Consider the following 20712-nt stretch of genomic DNA (forward strand, 5'->3'; position numbering starts at 1 on the left):
AGTGATAATCCCCTCAATTAAAAATAAGCATTGATTACCATGCCATCATTGCAATGACACTGTTGGCTGTTCTGAGGAAATAGTTAAATCTTTAGAATAAGGCTTGTTTGATTTTGGGTTTTTTTGGTTGGGTTTTTTTTTGGTTTTTTTTTGTTTTTTTGGGTTTTTTTGTTTGTTTTGTTTTTGTTTTTTTGTTGTTGTTGTTTTGGGGTTTTTTTTGGGTTTTTTTTTTTTTGTGGGGAAAATCTGCCACAGCCTCATTAAAGTATTATTCCACAGAGCTGCAGACAAAGAAATAGCTTATGGTTCAGATCAAATCTGGTAAATCCCAGCCTGGAATTACTCATCATTAGCTGTGTTAGTGAGTGTCGTTTTCCAAAATCAATTCTGTCATTTTGGATTATTTTCTGTGCGCTGCATGTCACAAGTGTTTATCTTGACAGAAAGCAAGATACACTCCTCTCTGTTCTAAAATTAACTGTTTGAGTTGGAAAATAGCATCTAAGGATGAATTGCTATGATAAACATATATGTGAAGTTATTTTTCCATGTCTTTTGTTGAGGTAACTGTAGACCTGTTGGAAATGTCCATTAAACCTGAAGCCATGGCTGTCCAGATCAGAGGAATTGCCTGAATTAATATTCATTAAACACCCCTTTGACACCCAAGATTAGAGAGGAAGGCATGTCTGATCATTTGGTTGTAAGAGAAAATTTCAGTGAGTTTCTGTCAGCACAGAAATTGAAGCCCAAGTGATCAATGTGCAGAAACAAATTATCTTTAAGAGAAGGATTGTCTGAGAAAATGCTCTTTTTTTTTCACCTTGCTGTTAGTGGTTTAATATTTACCCCTAGACTGTTTTTAGTGTATTCACCCAGAAACAGGAGTTCAGCTGTGGGACAGAAACTGGAAAAGCTGGAAATAAACACTGTCCTGTCCCAAACTCTTCTGTACCCTTTACTGACAAAAACAAATCTAAATTGGTGCTTAATACCTGTGTGTTTTGCCTGGTAAATATATAAACTAAATTTTTCCATCGTGTGTTAGACAAATCCCAAAACCCAGCTGCATATCTGGTGTGATTTAAAAGGGAAATTTAAAGGGTTTTTCTGTGGTGGGGAGGAAAGCTCAGGTGCAAAGGTGAGCACATAATCTGCATTTCAGATGGGGTGTGTTGCAATATTCATTCATACTGGGTGTAAGGCATGACATTCCACTTTGTAAGCTTTTTTTTCTTCCCAAAACTCTGTGATTTAACTTCTAGGGATGACTCTGTGGTTCAGTCCCTGAAACAGTCACATCTACGAGCAGAGCAGAGCTGCACTGGTGGCAGGAACATTGCACAACAAATTTCAGGAAGGGGCTGCAGAGCGTTTTATCTGTGGGGAGTAGGAAAATGCTGTGTGTGGATGAGTGTAATTAGGTCATTGGTTTGTGTGCCCTAAGCCCTGGTTTCCCAATGTTTCTTAGAATTAGCGAGGATGTATATTTAATGCGTGTCTTTGATTTTTTTTCCTTGGATTTTTCGTGGAGCTGGGATACTCCAGGATGTGCTGAGCACCCAGAGCTTGCAAGGGTAGCCAAGCAAACTGAATTCAAGATGGGGGAGAAAAATAAAAAAAAAAAATCAGTTTCCAAATCTGTTGTCAAGGCTGCTTAATTTCCCCTTGGATGGCAGGGTTGCAGAACAGCAATTAACACAGCAGGCTTCACTTGCTTGTGCTTTTTGAATTAAAAACAACCTTACCAAGTTCCTGAAGGACTGAGCCATGGATAAAGGGACCCACAGTGGAGCAGAGAAGGAATGTGAGGAGTCCAACCCCTGGGGAAGAAGCAGCAGCATCTCCTGTGCTGTCCCTACCCTCCTTAGTGAGGACTGGGGTGACTTTGGGTGTCCAACCCACAGCAAATTGTTATTTCCACCTTCAATTTTTTAAAATTTTTTCTTCCCTCCAGCCCCAGAAGATTGTCCTCATTTCCTGCTGCACAAAGAATCAACTTGTGAGCACATCAGCAAAGCCTTCAGTGCCTCTGGAGCTCCTTTCTCCATTAAGGGAGTTCACTTTGGGAAAGGGCAGCAATACATCATCCCCTGGGGGTTCTGCTGCAGTGTGGTGTGCCTAACCTTTTCAAAAATCCACTCCTGCCACCAAAATCCGCCTGTGCTGCACCTGGCAGGGCTCCAGCTTGTCCCAGTTTGGACCCAGACTGGGTTTGGACCCTGCTGCTGTCAGTGCAGCCCTTGGGTTTTTCCACCAAGATGTGCCAGGCAGCGAGGCTGGGGGCAATAATTGTTTTTTTGGGCACTGTTTTGGGACAGGCAGGTGGCCACAGGTGTGCCAGGAGCAATTCTCTGAGGAGTGGTGTGACACCCTGCTCACCCCTGCCCAGTGCCACCTTCACCCTGCCACCCTCCCCTCTCCACAAATGGGATTTTTGTCCAAATTTTCACTGCTCTGCCTGGTCCTCAGGAGTCCCATGCCTTCCTCTTCCTCGCCCATCTTTACCACACTTCCCTTTTTCCTTGTTCTGCAGGTGTTTAATCATCATTAAAGCATTTCCACCAGCCCACCAGCTTCGAGCTGTGTCAGCCCTGGTGAGGCAGGGCAGTGTCTGTGAGGGAATCTGAACCATCTGGGCTTTTTGCTTTGAGGAGAAGGTGTCTTCAGGCTCATTATTCCCTTTATTGATTTAATTCTAGCTGCTCGCCCCGTATTGATCTGCGCTGCTCACCAGAGACGGTTCCACTGGAGTTTTTTTGTCTTTTCAGGCAGCTGTTGGGAGGGAAAACAAACCCACTCTTTGAATTAAGCAGCATCTGCTAGGAAAGTTTTCTAGGAATGTCTGGTTTTATCACACTCCTGCTGCCCAATTTGCAGTTGCTGACACGTAATAGACACGCAGAAGTGCTCAAGATGAATGACTCAATGTGATTAAAGCAGTAACTTCCCCTGCCCCTGAGGCTGCATTCCTTTTTTTTAAATTTTTTTTTTTGATCCAGACTTCAAAAGGATTGTCCTGGATGTTTATGCTATCCCATTTTTCATCCCTCTGTGCAAAAGGGGGGCAGGTGGTTTTATCCCCTCTCCTTCTTGAAAGCAGCAATAGAGAAATCTTACAAGAGGTATTTCCTTTCATTATTTTCTGCTTTTAATGCCCTGGGGAGAACTGTGTGGTTTTGATAAGCCCCCAGTCCACTTCCAAACCATCTGAATCTGCTGATTTTTTGTAAGGCTGGGATCAGGTCTAGGATGCTGGCAGGAGGAGAAACGCCTCACTGCATAAATTCTGCCTGGGAGCAGGAGCATTGCTCGCTGCTCTGGTTTTGCACAGCTTCAGTCATCAAATAAGAGCATTTTTTTATTTATGTCTTGTCTCCCAGCTCTTTCTCCTGCCTGTTGAGCTCTTGCTGTTGACAACAATCAGTAAATACACCTGTCTGGTCATGAAACTCTTGGAGTATTTTAGGTTTGAACAGCATCCTGTTCTGTAGGTTCAGAAATCACAAACTCCACTGAAATTTCCCTCACCCCACCTTGCTGTATTTTTTCACCAGCAATATCAAACTTAATCCTCACATTTATAATTTCACTGTGGTTTATAGAGTGTTGTTCTGTTCTGCAGTTAGATGGTTCTGTGCCCTTGCATTCCCATCAGAAAAAAAACAAAACTTTTCTTCTCTTTCTAGGACAAGGAAGGTGTAGGCTCCAAATAATTATGTTAAGCTTGTAATTCAACCATTTGACAGCACTAACCCTTGCTGTAATAATTCCTGTTGGTTCCCACCAGGTTTAGAACGAGCTTCTGCTCCTCTTGCCTGAGTTTTTTTATTAGAATTAGCAATACTGAGGATTAAAATGTAAAATGGGTTGGAAACCCATCTGGTAAATTACTTCAAAAGTGATGTTGGTTGTTAGCAAGAAGTTAAGCTAAAACTGGAGACCTGTGCCTCAGACTGAATTCTGAATTTTTCCCCCCACTAATGGCACCAGGAATGTCTTTGGTCTGCCAGATTTATTGGGAAACTTTTCAAGCAGCCATTTCTATTATAATAGTGCTTTAAAATAAATTTTTAAAGCTCTTTGAACAACTAGGTCTTTCAAAATTTGTGCATTACTCTGTACTATCTCAACTGCCCATTCTGAACAGATTTTTTTTTTTTTTTCCCAGGCTGTGATCTGCTCTTTCACCTTCCTTTCCTCTCTCTCCTGTGCAAAGATTTCAGACAGAATCAGGAATCAGAATGCTCAGTCTGTCACAATCTTAATTAACAGCAGACAGTGTCTTCCCTGTGCTTCTGGGCCATGAACCTGCTATTGATTCTAATTAATTTTCCTCTGGAAAAAATACAATTGAGACATTTGAGGAGGTGCACTTCAAAAATATGCATCACTCTCCCCCTTTTCCCACAGGGTGGATAAAACCATGTGGGATTCCACTGAGTGGACCTCTGCCAGTGCCTCAAGCTCCATTTTCACAGCTATTTCTGGGTTGTTTTACCCACCTGATTCGTATTTGAGCCATGATTATTCTCCTCTGATTGACACCTGCCTTCTCCTCACACAGTCCCAATTGCCCACCTCCCTTTTCTCTTAAAGCTTTTAATGTGAGATGAAAAATTCCTTTGCAGCACCGAGCTGAAACTCAGCAAAAAGGCAAACTCTAAATTTTCAGTGGTGCTGCAGCACTGGGACTGTCTTCAAGGCTCTCTTGTGGATTAAAACTGTACAATGTTTGTGGTTTGCATGCTGCTTTGAGCCAGAGCAAAATTTTCTGGACGTGTTTTAGCTGAAGGTAAAAATCTGGGTTGGGCTGGAGTTGAGACAGCTGTGTGAAGAAAATCACTGTACACTGGTATCTAATCAATTTTGTCACATTTCTGTGCTTGCTGCTGTGTGTTTTCTGTCCCTGTATAGGAAATGTGGAGTTCCCATGGCCTTGAAAGGACACAGGGACACACTCTGAATAGGAAATTCACTGAAAGTTGCTGAAAACACCAAAAGCAACTCAAGCTGGGCAGGGAGTTGAAAACACTGCTGGGTGATGCCTTCATTTTTATTCTTTTTTTTAGCCCCTTTCCTTCTCACAGGAAGGTGCTGATTCCACTCAGCACCACCCAAAATCTCTTTAATTTCCTCATTCAGTGTCTCTGAAAGCTTGGAGCCTGAGAAGAAATATCTGGGAGAGGGGGCATGAGGTGCAAGCTGTCCCTTGTTTTGTGCAAAGGTGGAAATCAGAAATTTCTGTTTGAAATCCCCCCCCTTTTTTAGTTGTGTCTCACTGGTGCAGAGATTGGTGGCCAAATTTTGGGTTCCTCTCCCTTTCCACTTTTTTTGGGGGATGGGTTGGCATCCCAGCTGTTTCTGTGTCATTGTTTTCTGTGATTATGACCACTCACAGGAATAAAAGGAACTCATCAAAATAAACCCCCTCATTTTATAATAATTTCACCAAAAAAACCCACTCAGGGCCAGTCCCAATTTTTTATTTAGCAGTGGTTTTGTTGTTTATTTGGAGATGGTGCAACCTTTCTTACAAATCCCATTCTCCAGATTCTTCTGCAGCATTTTACCCAGCAAAAAAATGAATTGTGTGCTTGGTCAGTGTCCCACTTCTTTTTGGTTTTGGTGGTTTTTTGGGTTTTTTTTGGTTTTTTTTTCCCCCTCCTGTGTGTTTGAACAGGTTTCAGCTCTCACAGGTGTCACTGTAGGTGATTGTTTGATCTTAATTATCAAAGCTTTGATCTCATTTCAGAAAAGTATGAATGAATTCTGTGGCTGGGGAGGGGTCAGGAGGAGCACAGGGGGAGGTTGAATGGGAATTAACAGTTCTGAGTTCTAAAAACAATTTTATATTCAATAGAAACCCATTAGAGAGGGGAAAAAAAAAGCTTTCTATACTTCATCTGCTCTACCTCAGCTTGTAAATTGAATCCTGCTCCAGAATTATTAAGAATTATACTGCTCTGCATTTCTGAGTGCATCTTGTAGAAAACACCTACATGAGTGATGCATCCACGTGCTCTGCTGATCTAAAGTGGTTTTCTGCCCCAAGCTGGTTAAAGGGAACGATCCAAAACCTGATCTGTGCATAGCAGGTGATCTGGGCACTAATGATGGTGCTCAGGTTTTTGTGCACAAACTGCTCAGCAGGGACAGAACCTGCTAAATCCAGTGGCAGGAGCTTCTGGAAGATTGTTGAGTCCATGGATTCTCCCAAATCAGAGCACCCCAGTCTGGTGTTGAGAGGGAAATTGTCATCATGCAGGTGCTGGACTAGTCCATTTTTATTTTCAGAATAGTTTAAATGTTAATTTTATTTTCAGAATAGTTTAAATGTTAATTTGTGGAGTGGGGGTGTTTGTTCTTCAGCCCATGGCTCAGGAGCCTCTGCAAGCTCAGGCTTAACTTTAAACTGTTTTTAATCCAGTTAAATGCTCTTTATTATTTGTTTCAGCATGGCTTTCAGTTGCAGCTGCCGTGTGCAGACAGATTTTGGGTGGAAAACCCCAAAACCCCTCCACATTCCACCTCGACCCCTTCAGGGATGCAGGCAGAGGAACACCAGGACACATCCCTGCACAAGAAACCCAACCAGGGGGTTTTATTTTTTTATTTTCTCAGGTCTCTGCAGTCACCCTGAGGGTTAGGGAGACCCAGCAGCCCCAGGATCTGACAGCCTGGAGCAGGATTATCTCACAGTTCAGCCAGTTCTGCTGTTGTATAAATGTATATGTGATAAATAATGCCTAATGACTACGAGAAATGTCTCCAGCATTTGCACGCACTGGATTTATGAAAGGCCTTGACAAAATTCCCAAACAAACCGATTTTTTCCCTTTAACTCTGTAGTTTTGTAGCTGTGATTGAGAGGTTTGTGTTCTTCCCCCAGTGGTGCTGGTGTGTTCCTCGAAGTGCATGTGGTCTAGTTTATTTAGGCAGGAAGGAGTTTAAGTGGAAATGAGCCACAGAAATGTGTGCCACTTGTCTAAAACAAACATGGTTGGGCTTTTTTTTTTTTCCTTGCAAGTGACATCTATTATTACACTTTAAAGTAGATCTTTGTAAGCGTGTTTGATCAGATGGAAAGATCTAAAAATCTGAATTTATGTTTCTAAACCAGAATGTTCTCTTGACATAAGGACCTGCAACAATGCCAGCTGAAGTTAATTGGAATTTGCAACTCAAAGGATGTAAATTCCCTAAAAAAAGTTTCTGTTTTGTAGGACTAAATAAATGCAGTGGGTGAATTGAGAACTGATCTGAGACCAGTTATTGGAAATTATATCAGATATTGAAAGAGATAAATGTGAGCATCCTCTCAATACAGAAATTTGGTATCAGCACAAAAGAAATCTCAGTTTCTTCACTACTCTGGGAAAAGTCCCTCCACTCTAATTTCAAATTATGGAGTTGAATGTACCCAGCAAGTTCTTCAAGACTTGATGAGATTTACATTTTGCAGGATTATTTAGAAATATATGGGCCTGCTTCATATAATTTCTAGGAATAAATGCCAGCAAAAACTATATCTGGAAGCTAAATATTCTTACTCCTGCCAAAATGTAGAACATTTTATTTTCTTTTTTCCATTCTACATTGAATTAAAAAGAAAAATGCCTCTATAATTTACCTTATATTACAGTCAATCTAGCATATCTCAAAGGGGAATACCATCATATTTTTAATCATATTCAGCTCCCATTTAGCCTGCCCCCCATTTTTAATATTCCATTTAAAGAGCTCTGTCTGCACAGTGCATCACTTCATGGGAGAGGATTTTCCCCCTTCCTCCAGGACAACATTTATTTTTAATTTTTATGGTTGAATCTCTTCTTTTTTCCCAGTAATCAGGGGCAGTCAGGATTTCTCCCAGCACTCAGAGCATTGGTTTTTTAAGGTTTCAGCTGTAGCTTTAGTGAGGGTTTGAGGGGCCCAAAAATTTGAGGTTCCTGTGTAAATTCTCTGTCTATGAGCTGCTGCTGACTCCTGTTTTTATGATGCTGAAGAAAGTGTGTATTAGATTTTTTTTTTGGTTTTTTTTGTTGTTGTCTAGTCATGTTATTAAGCCTTCATGAAGATTCATCCCCAAATGGAGCAGGGAACCATTAAACCAAGCTGGGGAAGGATGAACACACTGAGAAATTCAGATGGTGAGAGCTGAGATCCCCCTTCTTGGTAAAATGCCAGCTCATGGTTGGGAGGCAATTATTTTAATTACTGAAAAATGAGGGAAATAATCCAGTGGTTCAAAGGCACAGTCCTGGATTACTCAATTTTCTTAGGAAACCTTTCCATCCATGTTGGTTTGTGAGGGTTTTTTGCTCTTTCCAAATCCCATTAGAGCTCAAGGACAAAAATTTGGGCAGAGCAACAACCATGGTGTGCTGTCTTGCACAGTGCAAGGACACTTCATCTTTCCAGAAATTTTTTTTTTGGTGCAACTCTGAGTGGCTCTGGGGGAGAAATACCAAGTCATGGAAGCATTTTCTTCCAGGTCTGGGGCCAGGATCTCAGCTGGTGTAAGTCAGCAGAGCTCCACTGACATTATTAGTGCTGCGGTGATTCACACCAGCTGTGGGTCTGGTCTTCTGTCTTAATTTATGAACTAAATGTCAGGAAATACGAAATGATCTCTTGTAGTCAGCAGTTCTCCAGATGTGTTAATGGAGTTTAAGTTTACCAAAAGGCAAGACTTCAAAAAGAGATCCAGCAAGAAGAATAAACTTTCAGGGAGAATGCCTTTACTCACAGGCTTCTTGGCAAGGGAGGGGGCGTGCAACTCTCTGCAATTTAAAGAAAATTAACTCAGTTCTGCATCAGGATGAATAATCCAAAATAATTTCTCAGTGAGCAGAGTGGGAATCACCAAGCCTCCAAACCAAAAATTTTGAGTTGCTGATGAGCTTTGTGTGAGGAGCCTGATGGGTTTGTTGGGAGTGCTGCAGCTTTTGGAGATTAAATGAGGAAAACCATGTTGTTACAAGGACACAGAAGCTTAATAGTCTGACTGTGCAATGTGAAAACTCAACAGTGGCTTGGCTTAAAGATGTGATCTCGTGGATGGTGTTGAAAAGTGTTGTTTTAGCCAGTGAGGATGGAATGGTTGTTGATGTTGCTTAAGCCTGCCAGGCTTCCCTGTCCAAATCAGAAAACTCTGGAGCAGCTGAAACCTCACAGCAAAAAAATGTGGGGTCTCAGGTCTTTTAATTATTTTATGCCTGAATAATAGATGAGCATATGCTCCAGAAAATAATAAAAAAAACAACAAACCCATACCTGAAATATCCTATGGTGCCCAAAGGCCTCCACAGCCTAATTTATTTGCTAATGAGACCTTTCAGAATTAATTTAGATGATCAGTGTGTGATTCACATATTGTTGTTCTCACTGGAGATGGACCCACAGAGGTAAAAAGAACAGCTCACCTTCAGTGATTGGAGCTGAAATCCCTCTGCTGGGGCTTGGTGCCCCCAAATTTTAAATAAATTTAAAAATTTTATTTTAAATAAGTTAATTTCCAGCCACCAGGGCAGTGTGGGATGCTCTGAGGTCAGTGGTGAAGGGTCCAGTTCCTGCAGGTCTGCTTCACAGCTAATCCCAGTGACTTTTGGAAATGTCTGATTAGGAAAATACAGGAAAAATATAGAAAATATAGGAACAATTAAATATGTTATAAATATAAATATAAATATATTTAAATATAATATTAATATAGAGAAATAGATATAAATATCAGTATGCAATATACAATATACATACAGTATAAATATAGAAATTTTAGAAAATATAGAAAATCTAGGAAATAATAAATATAATTATAAATATAAATATAAATATAAGTAGAAATATAAATATAAATATGAATATAAAAATAAAAATAAATATAAATATAAAATAAATATAAATAAATTAAAATATAATATTAATATAATATAATAATAGATATAAATATCAATATACAATATATATATATCATACAGTATAAATATAGGAATTATAGAAAATTTAGGAAATAATATAAATATAATTATAAATAGAAATAGAAATAGAAGTAGAAATAGAAGTAGAAATATAAATATAAATATAATTATAAATATGAATATAAATATATTAAAATATAAATATTAATATATAGAAATAGATATAAATATCAATACACAATATACATACAGTATAAATATAGAAATTATAGAAAATATAGAAAATATAGGAAAAAATATCAATATAAATATAAGTAGAAATAGATATAAATATCAATATACAGTATACAATATGCATACAATATAAATATAGAAAATATAGAAAATATAGGAAAAATGTAAATATAAATATCAATATATATAAATATACAATATGCTGTATGATATAATATAATATAGAAAATACCTAAAATATAGGAAAATATCTGATTAGGTGTCACTGCATGCCAAAAGAAATATAAAAGGTGCTTGGCACAAATTATTCAGGCCTGAAGAAGAGCTTCTGGGAAGAGAAAGCTCGTTAGACTTTCAGAGAAAGCAATTATCACAATGAGAATACAGCAACATGTGAATTTAGAGGGGTTTGCAGAGCTGGAGGGGCAGAGTGGTGAGGAAATTCTGAATTCCTGGGAAGTGGCAGCATCCAAGAGTCAGCATTTACTGGGATTTTTGCTGATTGCCAAGGGGGATGGAATGAAACTCATGCAGTGCCTGGTGAGCCCATTCCCTTCTGAAATTGCCATTTTTAGGGATTCTGCTCCTCGAGATTCCTAGGCAGGAGTTATTAAAAATCTGGGTCTGAAAACTGCTGAATTTTACAACAGTATTGACTTCACTACACAGAGCAGTTGAAGGCAGATGCTTGAAATTCTGAAAATTCCTAATTCTGAAAATTAAGATTTCACTGAGCCCTCACAGGGCAGCACTGGAGGGTGCAGCTCTCACCACTTCTGTCCAGTTCTTCCCATCCTGGGTAAATAATGGATTTTTCGCCAGTGTAATAAATCTGCAATGAGCCTTGTGAGGCTGCAGCCAGCCCCAAATCCTGCAGAAGAGCACACCAGGTCTGATCCCTGATTCCCATTCCATTCCCATTCCCTGCAGCCAGGTCCTGAGCCAAGGTTGGGACACATCACTCCTCGTTTTCCAGGCAGTGAAAATAAGATAATAATTCCAGTGCCTGATGCTGGTCACTGGAATGCCTTGTCACAACCCTGTGATTGAAAATCTCTCTAAACTCACAGAAAAAAAGGTTTATCTGCAGGATTTGGGGTTTTTTTGAGGGGTTTTTGAGTGGGTTTTTTTTAATTTGTGTTTGGGGATTTTGTTTATTTGGTTGACTTTGGGTTGGTTTTTTTGGTTTTTTTTTTTTTGTGTATGTGTGTGCATTCAGCCTATATAAAATAATTCCTACAGGGATCAGAAGCTGTTGCAAATGCCACTTTTATTTTTTTTTTTCTGGAAACACTGGATACATCCCCTTCCCAAGGGCAGAGCTGTACTGGAATCATGTCTTGGAGAGAAAGCAGAAATAGGGAACATGGTCTCTTGCCATGATTTTTGCTGCTCTTCCTAGCTGTCCATGTGGAAATTATGGGTGAAATTACCATTCAGGGTGTTTAAAATCTTCCAGAAGATCAGCTGAAGCAGTGACATTTTATAAACTGAATTTCCTCTGCTGATTTTGCCACCCTGGAGAGCGATTGGGTCTCACAGAAACCACATTCCTCCTAGATGTAACCTGAAAAAAAAATCAAAAAACCAACAAAATATGCTGGGATTACTGATATTTATTTCCAAACCTGAGTGACTTGTATTTTTTTTGTTTCCAGAGCTGGCCTGGGCTCACAGGGGCAGCGCTGCCCGGATTGGGATCTGGAAACCCTGGAAAACTCCTGCGAGCCAGAGGATCTCTTTGAGGACATGTAGCCACGTCTGGGCTGGGCAAGAGGGGATGAGGTATAAACTGAAAGGTGTTTTTGAACAGAAAAAAAACCAAAATCTTTGCTGTGAACCCTCCCAGGCTGCGTTCTCCCGTTCTCACAGATCCTGGTTGTGCCACCCCTCATCTGTGGGGTCTAAAGGTTGGGTTTTAATCTGTGTAAAACTTTTTGGGGAGGGAGAGCACTGTGGGGTGGGTTTTGCATCATCCCTTTCCCAGCATCCTCAACATTTCCCAGCTCACTCTGGGTAAATCAGATTTATCTGAGGTGTAGTGTGACTTTGGGAATGTCCTTTTACTGTGTGCCACTCTTCTTTATAGGTATTCTTGCTGTTGGAAGTGCTGCTCCTGTTGATATTGACTCTATTTTAACCTTCTGTAGAAACCCACAGCGTTCAAAATTGTGATTTTTGATACTTCAGCGTTTTCTAAAAAAAAAAAAATTAAAGAAATAAAATGCATTTCAAAAAGAAATCAAATTTGTCTTTGTTTGTTAGACATTGTCTTGCCCCAGACTGATGCATTCATTTGGAATTGAGGCTTCACCCAAAAGACAAAGTTACCATGCATTTACCTTCCAAAATGAAGAGCTGAACACCTCAGGTTTCTGCTTTGCAGTTTCTGGAGCCTGAATCCATCCCTGCTGAAGACAGAAGGATCCAGGAGGAATCCCACTGAAGTTTTGAAATCTTCTGTGCTCCATGGGTTGCAAAGCTCTTGGGTGAAATCCTTGATATTTTGAATACTTGATATTTTGAATATTCCCCTCACAGGATTCTGCTTCCAGAATTCCATCCTGTGTTCCATTAACAGCATCCCTGTCAGAATTTGCAGGATTCCTGCAAGATCATGGGGATCTGGGAATATTACATTTCAACATCCCCCTCTCAGCAAACACGGTCACAGCGTTTTAAATTCAATTTAAATTTAAATTTAAATCCACAAAGGGCTGGGACAGGTTATAAATCACGCAGCAAAAATAAGAATGGCCAAAATATTTTGCTGGCTAAGAAGGCTGGAAGTGACAGGGCCACAAAGAGCCAATCATGCACCCATCCATTCAAGATTTAAAATCTCCCAGTGCTGATCTGACAATGCTTTCAGCAAAACCTTGGACAAGGTTTCAGTTTTGGAGTGAAAATGTTCATGAGTCACCTGGAGAGCCAGAGCTGGGCGCAGTAGAAAATGGAGGTGAGCATCCCACACATCCCCACTTCCAGGAGCTGTTGGGTTTCTGATAGAAAAAATGTTGTTGTGCAAATAGGAGATGTAGATGCTATTGGTATGTGTAATGAAATCCATCAGAGTGGTTATTATTTCATATTTTTTATATTTTTAAAATTGTATTTAATAATAAAATATTAATGAAAATTATATGAAAATATTTTATATTGTTCATATATTTTTGGGGGGTTTGTTTGGGATTTTTTGTGGCTTTTATTTGTGGGGGTTCTTTGTTTGTGTGGTTTTGGGTTTTTTGGTTTTTTGGAATTTTTGGTTTTGGAGTTTTTTGTTTTTGGATTTTTGGGGGGATTTTGTGGGGCGTTTTGGGTTTTTGGTTTTTGCTGTTTTGGGGGTTTTTCTTAATTTATTTTTTTTTCTTTGTGTGGTTTTTTGGGGTTTTTTGGTTGTGTTTTGCTTTTTTTTTTTTTGTTTTGTTTTTTTGTTTTGTTTTGTTTCGTTTGGGGGGGTTTGTTGTTTTTGTTTCCTTTTTTCTTTTCCTTTCCTTTCCTTTCCTTCCTTTCCTTTCCTTTCCTTTCCTTTCCTTTCCTTGCCTTGCCTTGCCTTGCCTTGCCTTGCCTTGCCTTGCCTTGCCTTGCCTTGCCTTGCCTTTCCTTTCCTGCACTTGCCTTTCCTTTCCTGCACTTGCCTTTCCTGCACTTGCCTTTCCTGCACTTGCCTTTCCTTTCCTTTCCTTTCCTTTCCTGCACTTGCCTTTCCTGCACTTGCCTTTCCTGCACTTGCCTTTCCTTTCCTTTCCTTTCCTTTCCTTTCCTTTCCTTTCCTTTCCTTCCTTTCCTTTCCTTTCCTGAACTTTCCTGAACTTTCCTGAACTTTCCTGAACTTTCCTGAACTTTCCTGAACTTTCCTGAACTTTCCTGAACTTTCCTTTCCTGAACTTTCCTTTCCTGAACTTTCCTTTCCTGAACTTTCCTTTCCTGAACTTTCCTGAACTTTCCTGAACTTTCCTGAACTTTCCTTTCCTGAACTTTCCTTTCCTTTCCTTTCCTGAACTTTCCTTTCCTGAACTTTCCTTTCCTGAACTTTCCTGAACTTTCCTTTCCTTTCCTTTCCTTTCCTTTCCTTTCCTTTCCTTTCCTTTCCTTTCCTTTCCTTTCCTTTCCTTTCCTTTCCTGAACTTTCCTTTCCTGAACTTTCCTGAACTTTCCTGAACTTTCCTGAACTTTCCTTTCCTTTCCTGAACTTTCCTTTCCTTTCCTGAACTTTCCTTTCCTGAACTTTCCTTTCCTGAACTTTCCTTTCCTGAACTTTCCTTTCCTGAACTTTCCTTTCCTGAACTTTCCTGAACTTTCCTGAACTTTCCTGAACTTTCCTGAACTTTCCTTTCCTTTCCTTTCCTGAACTTTCCTTTCCTTTCCTTTCCTGAACTTTCCTTTCCTGAAACTTTCCTTTCCTGAACTTTCCTGAACTTTCCTTTCCTGAACTTGCCTTTCCTTTCGTTTCCTTTCCTTTCCTTTCCTTTCGTTTCGTGAACTTTCCTGAACTTTCCTTTCCTGAAGTTGCGTTTCCTGTCCTTTCCTTTCCTTTCCGTTCCTCTTTTCCTTCCTTCCTTTCCTTTCCTTTCCTTTCCTTTCCTTTCCTTCCTTCCTTTCCTTTCCTTTCCTTTCCTTTCCTGAACTTTCCTGAACTTTCCTGAACTTTCCTGAACTTTCCTGAACTTTCCTGAACTTTCCTGAACTTTCCTGAACTTTCCTGAACTTTCCTTTCCTTTCCTGAACTTTCCTTTCCTTTCCTGAACTTTCCTTTCCTGAACTTTCCTTTCCTGAACTTTCCTTTCCTGAACTTTCCTTTCCTGAACTTTCCTTTCCTGAACTTTCCTTTCCTTTCCTTTCCTGAACTTTCCTTTCCTGAACTTTCCTTTCCTGAACTTTCCTTTCCTGAACTTTCCTTTCCTGAACTTTCCTGAACTTTCCTGAACTTTCCTGAACTTTCCTTTCCTTTCCTGAACTTTCCTGAACTTTCCTTTCCTTTCCTGAACTTTCCTTTCCTGAACTTTCCTTTCCTTTCCTTTCCTTTTTTCTTCCCCTGGAATCCTCCTGACTTTGTGTCAGTGTCCTCAGCCATCTGGGAGCTGCTGGTGAAATCCTCCTTTCTCAAGATTTATTTGAGAAACCACTGGTTTTATTTCTGATAACTTTCCATTTTCCAGGTGGCCTCAAAGGGGAACAACCCACCAGTCTCAAAATCAGTTCAGATCCCTGTGGGTCCTGCAAAAACTGCAGGGAATCAATGAAACTTCTTCAGGAGCTGCATTTGTCTGTGAAAAAAGTGAGGATTTCTACTTTATCTTTAAACTCATCCCCAACTCAAAATAACAGGAGAGAAAATAGAGAAAAATGCCTAGAAATTAGTTTTTAACTTAAATTACTTAAGAAACTTACCCAAAGCTAGAATGACAGATCAAACTCTATTTCTGGGGGAAGATAAAATGTGTAGTTGTTATACAGAATGAAAAAACAATATTTAATTCAAGGTTTGGACTCATCTGGAGTTTTATATATTGTAACTGCTTGAACAGGATGTATGTTGTCCTCCAAAACAATTTGGTTTTGATGTCTTGAGTTCGTCCAGCGAATTTTGAAAAGCACAGCTCAAAAATATTTATTTTAAAGAGAGGAAAAATAAAGTTCTGGACCAAAAAAAAAAAAATCAAAAAAAAACCCCATCAATTCTTGAGGGAGTTCTGCATAAAGTGTTGCCTTGGCATGACAGTGTTAGTTTGATTTTGAGATAATGTTTTGACACTCTGTACCACTATTTTAACCACCTTCTCACTGTTATTCCCAACAGCAGACACTCGTGTGTGTGTGCAGCAGATTCCCCTCCCTTTGTGCATAAATGTGATGCTCTGGAAATATTTGGGGTGGTGTGTGGCTGGCTCTGACAGCTCCTGCAGTTTGATCCATCAGGAAAAGTCTCTGCACGTGGGGATTCAGGTGCTGATAAATGATAAGGCAAAGCTGATTTTTTGGGGGTTTATTCCCTATTTTTCTGTGAAAAAAGGAAATATGGACATGTTGAAGTCAAGATGGAAGGAAAACAAGCCAATAAAAGTGTGTCCAGGCTGCTCAGAGACTGAAGGTGATAATCTGGATTTCTTCTGAGCCATCCTAGTGGAGAAAAATGCCAGGATCTGAGAGAGGATCAACCACCAACCCTCCCAGCAAGGGCTGGTACCACTTCCCTAATAAATATTTCCATGCTCTCATTTTATTCTAATTCCCTTCACAAGATCTGCCTTCTCATAAAATCTTTCTCCTAAATTTCCTTCTGGTGATCTGTCATCCACCATCTCATTTTTTTTTTCTTTTTTCTTTTTTTTTTTTTTCTTTTTCTTTTCTTTTTTCTTTTTTTCTTTTTTCTTTTTCTTTTTCTTTTTTCTTTTTCTTTTTTTCTTTTTCTTTTTCTTTTTTCTTTTCTTTTTTTTCTTTTTTTTCCCTTGTTTTCTTTTATCTCTCTTTTTTCTTTTTTCTTTTTCCTTTCTCCTTTTTCCTTTTTTCTTTTTTTTTTTTCTTTTCTTTTTTCTATCTCTCTTCTCTCTTATCTTTTCTCTTTGTTTTTTCCTGAATTCCAATATAATCCTAGGTGATGTTTATGCAAGCCCTGGGTTAAAAGGATGACCATTATACTTTAAAATTCCTTTTTGGAAAGGAAACAAAGCTCAGTTTTGGTTTGGGTTTTTTTTGTTTGGTTTTGTTTGGTTTTTTTTTTTTTAATAGCTCTATTTTCTTTCTACAGAAATATTTAACCAAGGAAAAATTTTCCATCATTCCTGCAGCATCACAGAGTCACTGGGGATTTTGGAAAGGGACTGTGAAGATCATCTCTGTTAAAATTTCTTGTGAGCCTCAGCTTTTTTGGGACTCAAACCAGTGGCTCCTGCTGGATTACTCTTCTGGGTGGGAAACAAACACATTAAACCTCTTTGTCCTTTTCCTGCTTTATTAATTATGGTTCTGAAGTCCTGCATCTCATTTCTAGGGCATGGTTGTGATTCCTGCTGGTGGAGAGACCAGGGCTGAGCCCTGGGTTTAATCAGTTTAATCACCTGCCTCTCATCCTCACATCTTTATTTTTCTGAGATGTTCCCAGGTCCTCTTTGGCTTCCAAGGTGGTTGGAAAATGATGTTAAAACCCAATTTAACCAAAATCCAGAGTTTAGGCAGAAAAGGCTGGAGAAAAGTCTGTCCTCCAGGCTCACTCAGAGAAAGGCAATAAAATTTTTAATATTTTTACAGGACTAAAGTTTGCTCACTTCCAGTTTGTAAAGACACTGGGAGAGCTTTTATGCAGCGAAGAAATGAGGAGTTCTTACACTGAATAGTCATTAAAAATGTATCAAAATGTGCAATACTGTGCTCAAATTAGGAAGGCTGGTATTGACAATGATCTCAGAATTTCCACATGTGACCACATGGATAATTTCCCTTAGTGGGGAGGGGAGAAAATTATGGAGACGATTTTACCCTCCCTGGGTGTCAGGTTGTGCTCTGACTGTGTCAGGGTTTGGGGTTTGTTTCTTTGTAGTGCTGTATTTCTATTTTAATTTCCCTAGTAAAGAACTGTTATTCCTAATTCCCATATCTGTGCCTGAGAGCCCCTTGATTTCAAAATTATAATAATTTGGAGGGAGGGGTTTACATTCTCCATTTCAAAGAGAAGCTCCTGCCTTTCTCAGCAGACACCTGTCCTCCAAACTAAAACAGCAACTTTCATTCTTTGTCCATATATAAGCTGCACCTGATTATAAGCTGCACTTTGGGTTCGGACCAAAATTTTATTCAAAATGATGCAGCTTATAATGGTGAAATTACTGTAATTCTGTGGGGAAAGAGGAGCCAGGTCCTGAGCAGCTGCTGGTGCTGGAGGAGACAAAACCCTGTGTCCTGCTCCCTGTTCAGCCTCATGGCTCCATCCTTCCCACCCCAAAACCCAGGGAGATGGGAAATGAAATCAGCTGTCTACAGCCCCCACTAATAAATATGTAAAAAAACAAGAGAGTTCCCAGGAACAAAAGAGCAATTGAGGCATTTTACCCCAAACCCCTGCAATAAATTAGTCAGAGCTGATTTAGGGAGAGAGGTATTTTTTTTTGCTGCAGAGGCATGGGGGAAGTGAAATAATTTCTGCCTAGCACTTGGCCCTTGCAGCCTGCCTTGTTCCTGCTGCTGCAAGGCTTGGGAGGATGGGACAGGGCTCCCAGGAATGCTGAGTCTTCCACTTTGACTTAAGTGAGCCAAACTGGATGGTGATTTATTGCAGCTGCTCCATAAAAAGCTGCTGTGAGCCCAGAATGAGCTGTTGTATTGTAATTTCTTTTTTTTTTTTCTCCTTCTTAAACCTTGATTTTGGTTTCAGTTTTTTTCAGTGATTTTTTTCCAAGTGCAGCTGCTGCAAGGGCTTTTCCTTCTGCTGTCACCAGGTTCACTGGATGGTTCAGCTGCCTTCAGGTCAGGTTTTTTCATCTTTCAGGAGGTGTGTTTGCTCAGTTAAACCTAACCAGAGGTGTTATGGACCTGTGTTCCTCCTCAGCAGCAAAATCTTTACCATGAAACCTCCAGGCTGGCAGAGGAAAACCTCTCCAGTCAAACCCCAAATTAGAGCCCAAACCAGAATTTGGTGCACAAAAAACAGTGTGAAGGTCTCAGAACAATGAGCCTGTCTGATTTTATCACTCCAGTTCAAGACCCTAAATTGAGAAATTTGACTTTAATTGAGAGACTTGAAACAGCACAGGAAGATGCAGAAGCCAGAAAAAAAGGAAGGATTCCAGGAAGGGAGAAAAAGAGAGAAATAGAAATACAAATAGAGAAAGAAAGAGGAAAAATAGAGAAAAATAGAGAAAGAAATAGAAAAAGAAAGGAAGGAAGGAAGGAAGGAAGAAAGAAAGAGAACAAGAAAGAAAGAAAGAAAAAGAAAGAAAGAAAGAGAAAGAAAGAAGAAAGAAAGAAAGAAAGAGAGAGAAGAAAAAGAAAGAAGAAAAGAAAAAGAAAGAAAGAAGAAAAGAAAAAGAAAGAAAGAAAGAAAAATAAAAAGAAAGAAGAAAGAAAAGAAAAGAAAAAAGAAAGAAAGAAAAAGAAAAAGAAAAAAGAAAAGAAAAGAAAAAGAAAAAAAAGAAAGAAAAAGAAAAAGAAAAAAGAAAGAAAGAAAGAAAGAAAGAAAGAAAGAGAAAGAAAGAAAGAAGGAGAAAAAGAAAGAAAGATGCAATCTCTGATTTCACAAAAAATAAATGTAGGTTCCACTCCACAACAGGTTCTTCATATCCTTTCCCTTCTCCACAGTACATAAGTGATTTGGAGGGAAATTTTTAAAAATCAGCAGAGGTGGAGGTGGGCACATTCTGGCCATTTTTTTACTGTTTTTTAGTGATTTCTGTGGTCTCCAGTTGATGTTCACACCTCGCAGGGCTGCCCTTTGTTCCCCCATTCCTGTGGCTGTGCCACCCTCACCGGGGCTGGGCAGCCAAATCAGCTCCTCCAACCCAGCCCTGAAATTACAATTTGAATAGAAAACTCTCACAAAACGAAATCCCTGCGAGGCCCTCCAAAATGTCTCTATAAATTCTACTGACAGGAGTGTTCTCCCTTTATTTGCCTGGCTAGATTTCTGCTGCAGCCCTTTTGTAACAGATTGCTTTCCATTGTGGCACAAAATTCCAGATCAGGGTGGTTGGGTGATGACCAGGGAGTTTGTCATGGCTGGAGGGCAGTGCAGTGCTTCACCTCAAATTTACAAAAGCACTGGGAGAGCTTTTATGCAGCAAAGAAATTTGGAGACAGAGGGGCAGAGGAGTTCTTACCTGAAATATAGTACTGAATATATATCATTAAATAGATATCATTAAATAGATGTCATTAAATAAATGTCATTAAATAGGTATCAGAATGTGAAATACTGTGCTCAAAGTTTTGCATTCTTGCTGCATTGGGAGGGCAAGTGCTTAAAGGAACTTTAGGGACAGGAGGGCTCTGATGTTTAGAATCCCTTGGCTGTGCTTTGGAGGATTGGGGTAATCCTAAAACAGGAGGTTGATTTTTTTATTTTTAGGTAGCCCTGGTGTCCCCAGCTCCAGAAATTCTCACTGCTGAGGGATGCTCTGCCTCACTCAAGTGTGACAAAAACAGCTCTTGCCAGGACTCCTGGGTTAAATTCACCTTAGTTCCATTGAGTTTAATTTCATATGGGGTTGGCTGAGCACCTGCACACCCAAAAACTCCCCCCAAAACCTGGAGATCCCTGTGGTAGGCAGTGTCTGGGTGCTGGGACAGCACGGGGGAGAGAAGAATTTATGTTCATATTAATATTTATTGCTCTTTTTCTGTTGTGGGCAGAGGTGGGCTGGCTGTGCCGTCGCTGACAGGAGGCTGAGTGCCCTGCCTGGGGAGGAAAGCTGCAGGAGAACTGGGAAATGCTGGGGTTGGGATGGTCCATCCAGAGCTGAGCCTGGACCTGCACCAAACCTCTCCTTTCCAGCCCCCAGAGGTTACAGGACTGCTCTGACAAGGTATTTGACACAGCACAGTTTTGCTCCAGCCACAGACAGAA

At 39.9% G+C, this 20712-nt stretch overlaps 1 protein-coding gene across 5 annotated transcripts in view; it reads left to right on the plus strand.

Moving 5' to 3' along the window:
* Positions 1–12387, plus strand: part of XRCC4 (X-ray repair cross complementing 4) — a 139555-nt gene extending 127168 nt beyond the window's left edge. For all 5 annotated transcript variants that reach the window (XM_033086486.2, XM_033086484.2, XM_033086483.2 and 2 more), the window contains one exon: positions 11816–12387. In XM_033086486.2, the coding sequence (XP_032942377.1) occupies positions 11816–11912 (97 nt within the window). In that variant the 3' untranslated portion in view covers positions 11913–12387. The remainder of the gene's footprint in view (positions 1–11815) is intronic.
* Positions 12388–20712: the final 8325 nt, after the last annotated feature.

The sequence above is a fragment of the Catharus ustulatus genome (assembly GCF_009819885.2).
Source record: "Catharus ustulatus isolate bCatUst1 chromosome Z unlocalized genomic scaffold, bCatUst1.pri.v2 scaffold_26_arrow_ctg1, whole genome shotgun sequence".
In the NCBI taxonomy this organism is placed as follows: Eukaryota; Metazoa; Chordata; class Aves; order Passeriformes; family Turdidae; genus Catharus; species Catharus ustulatus.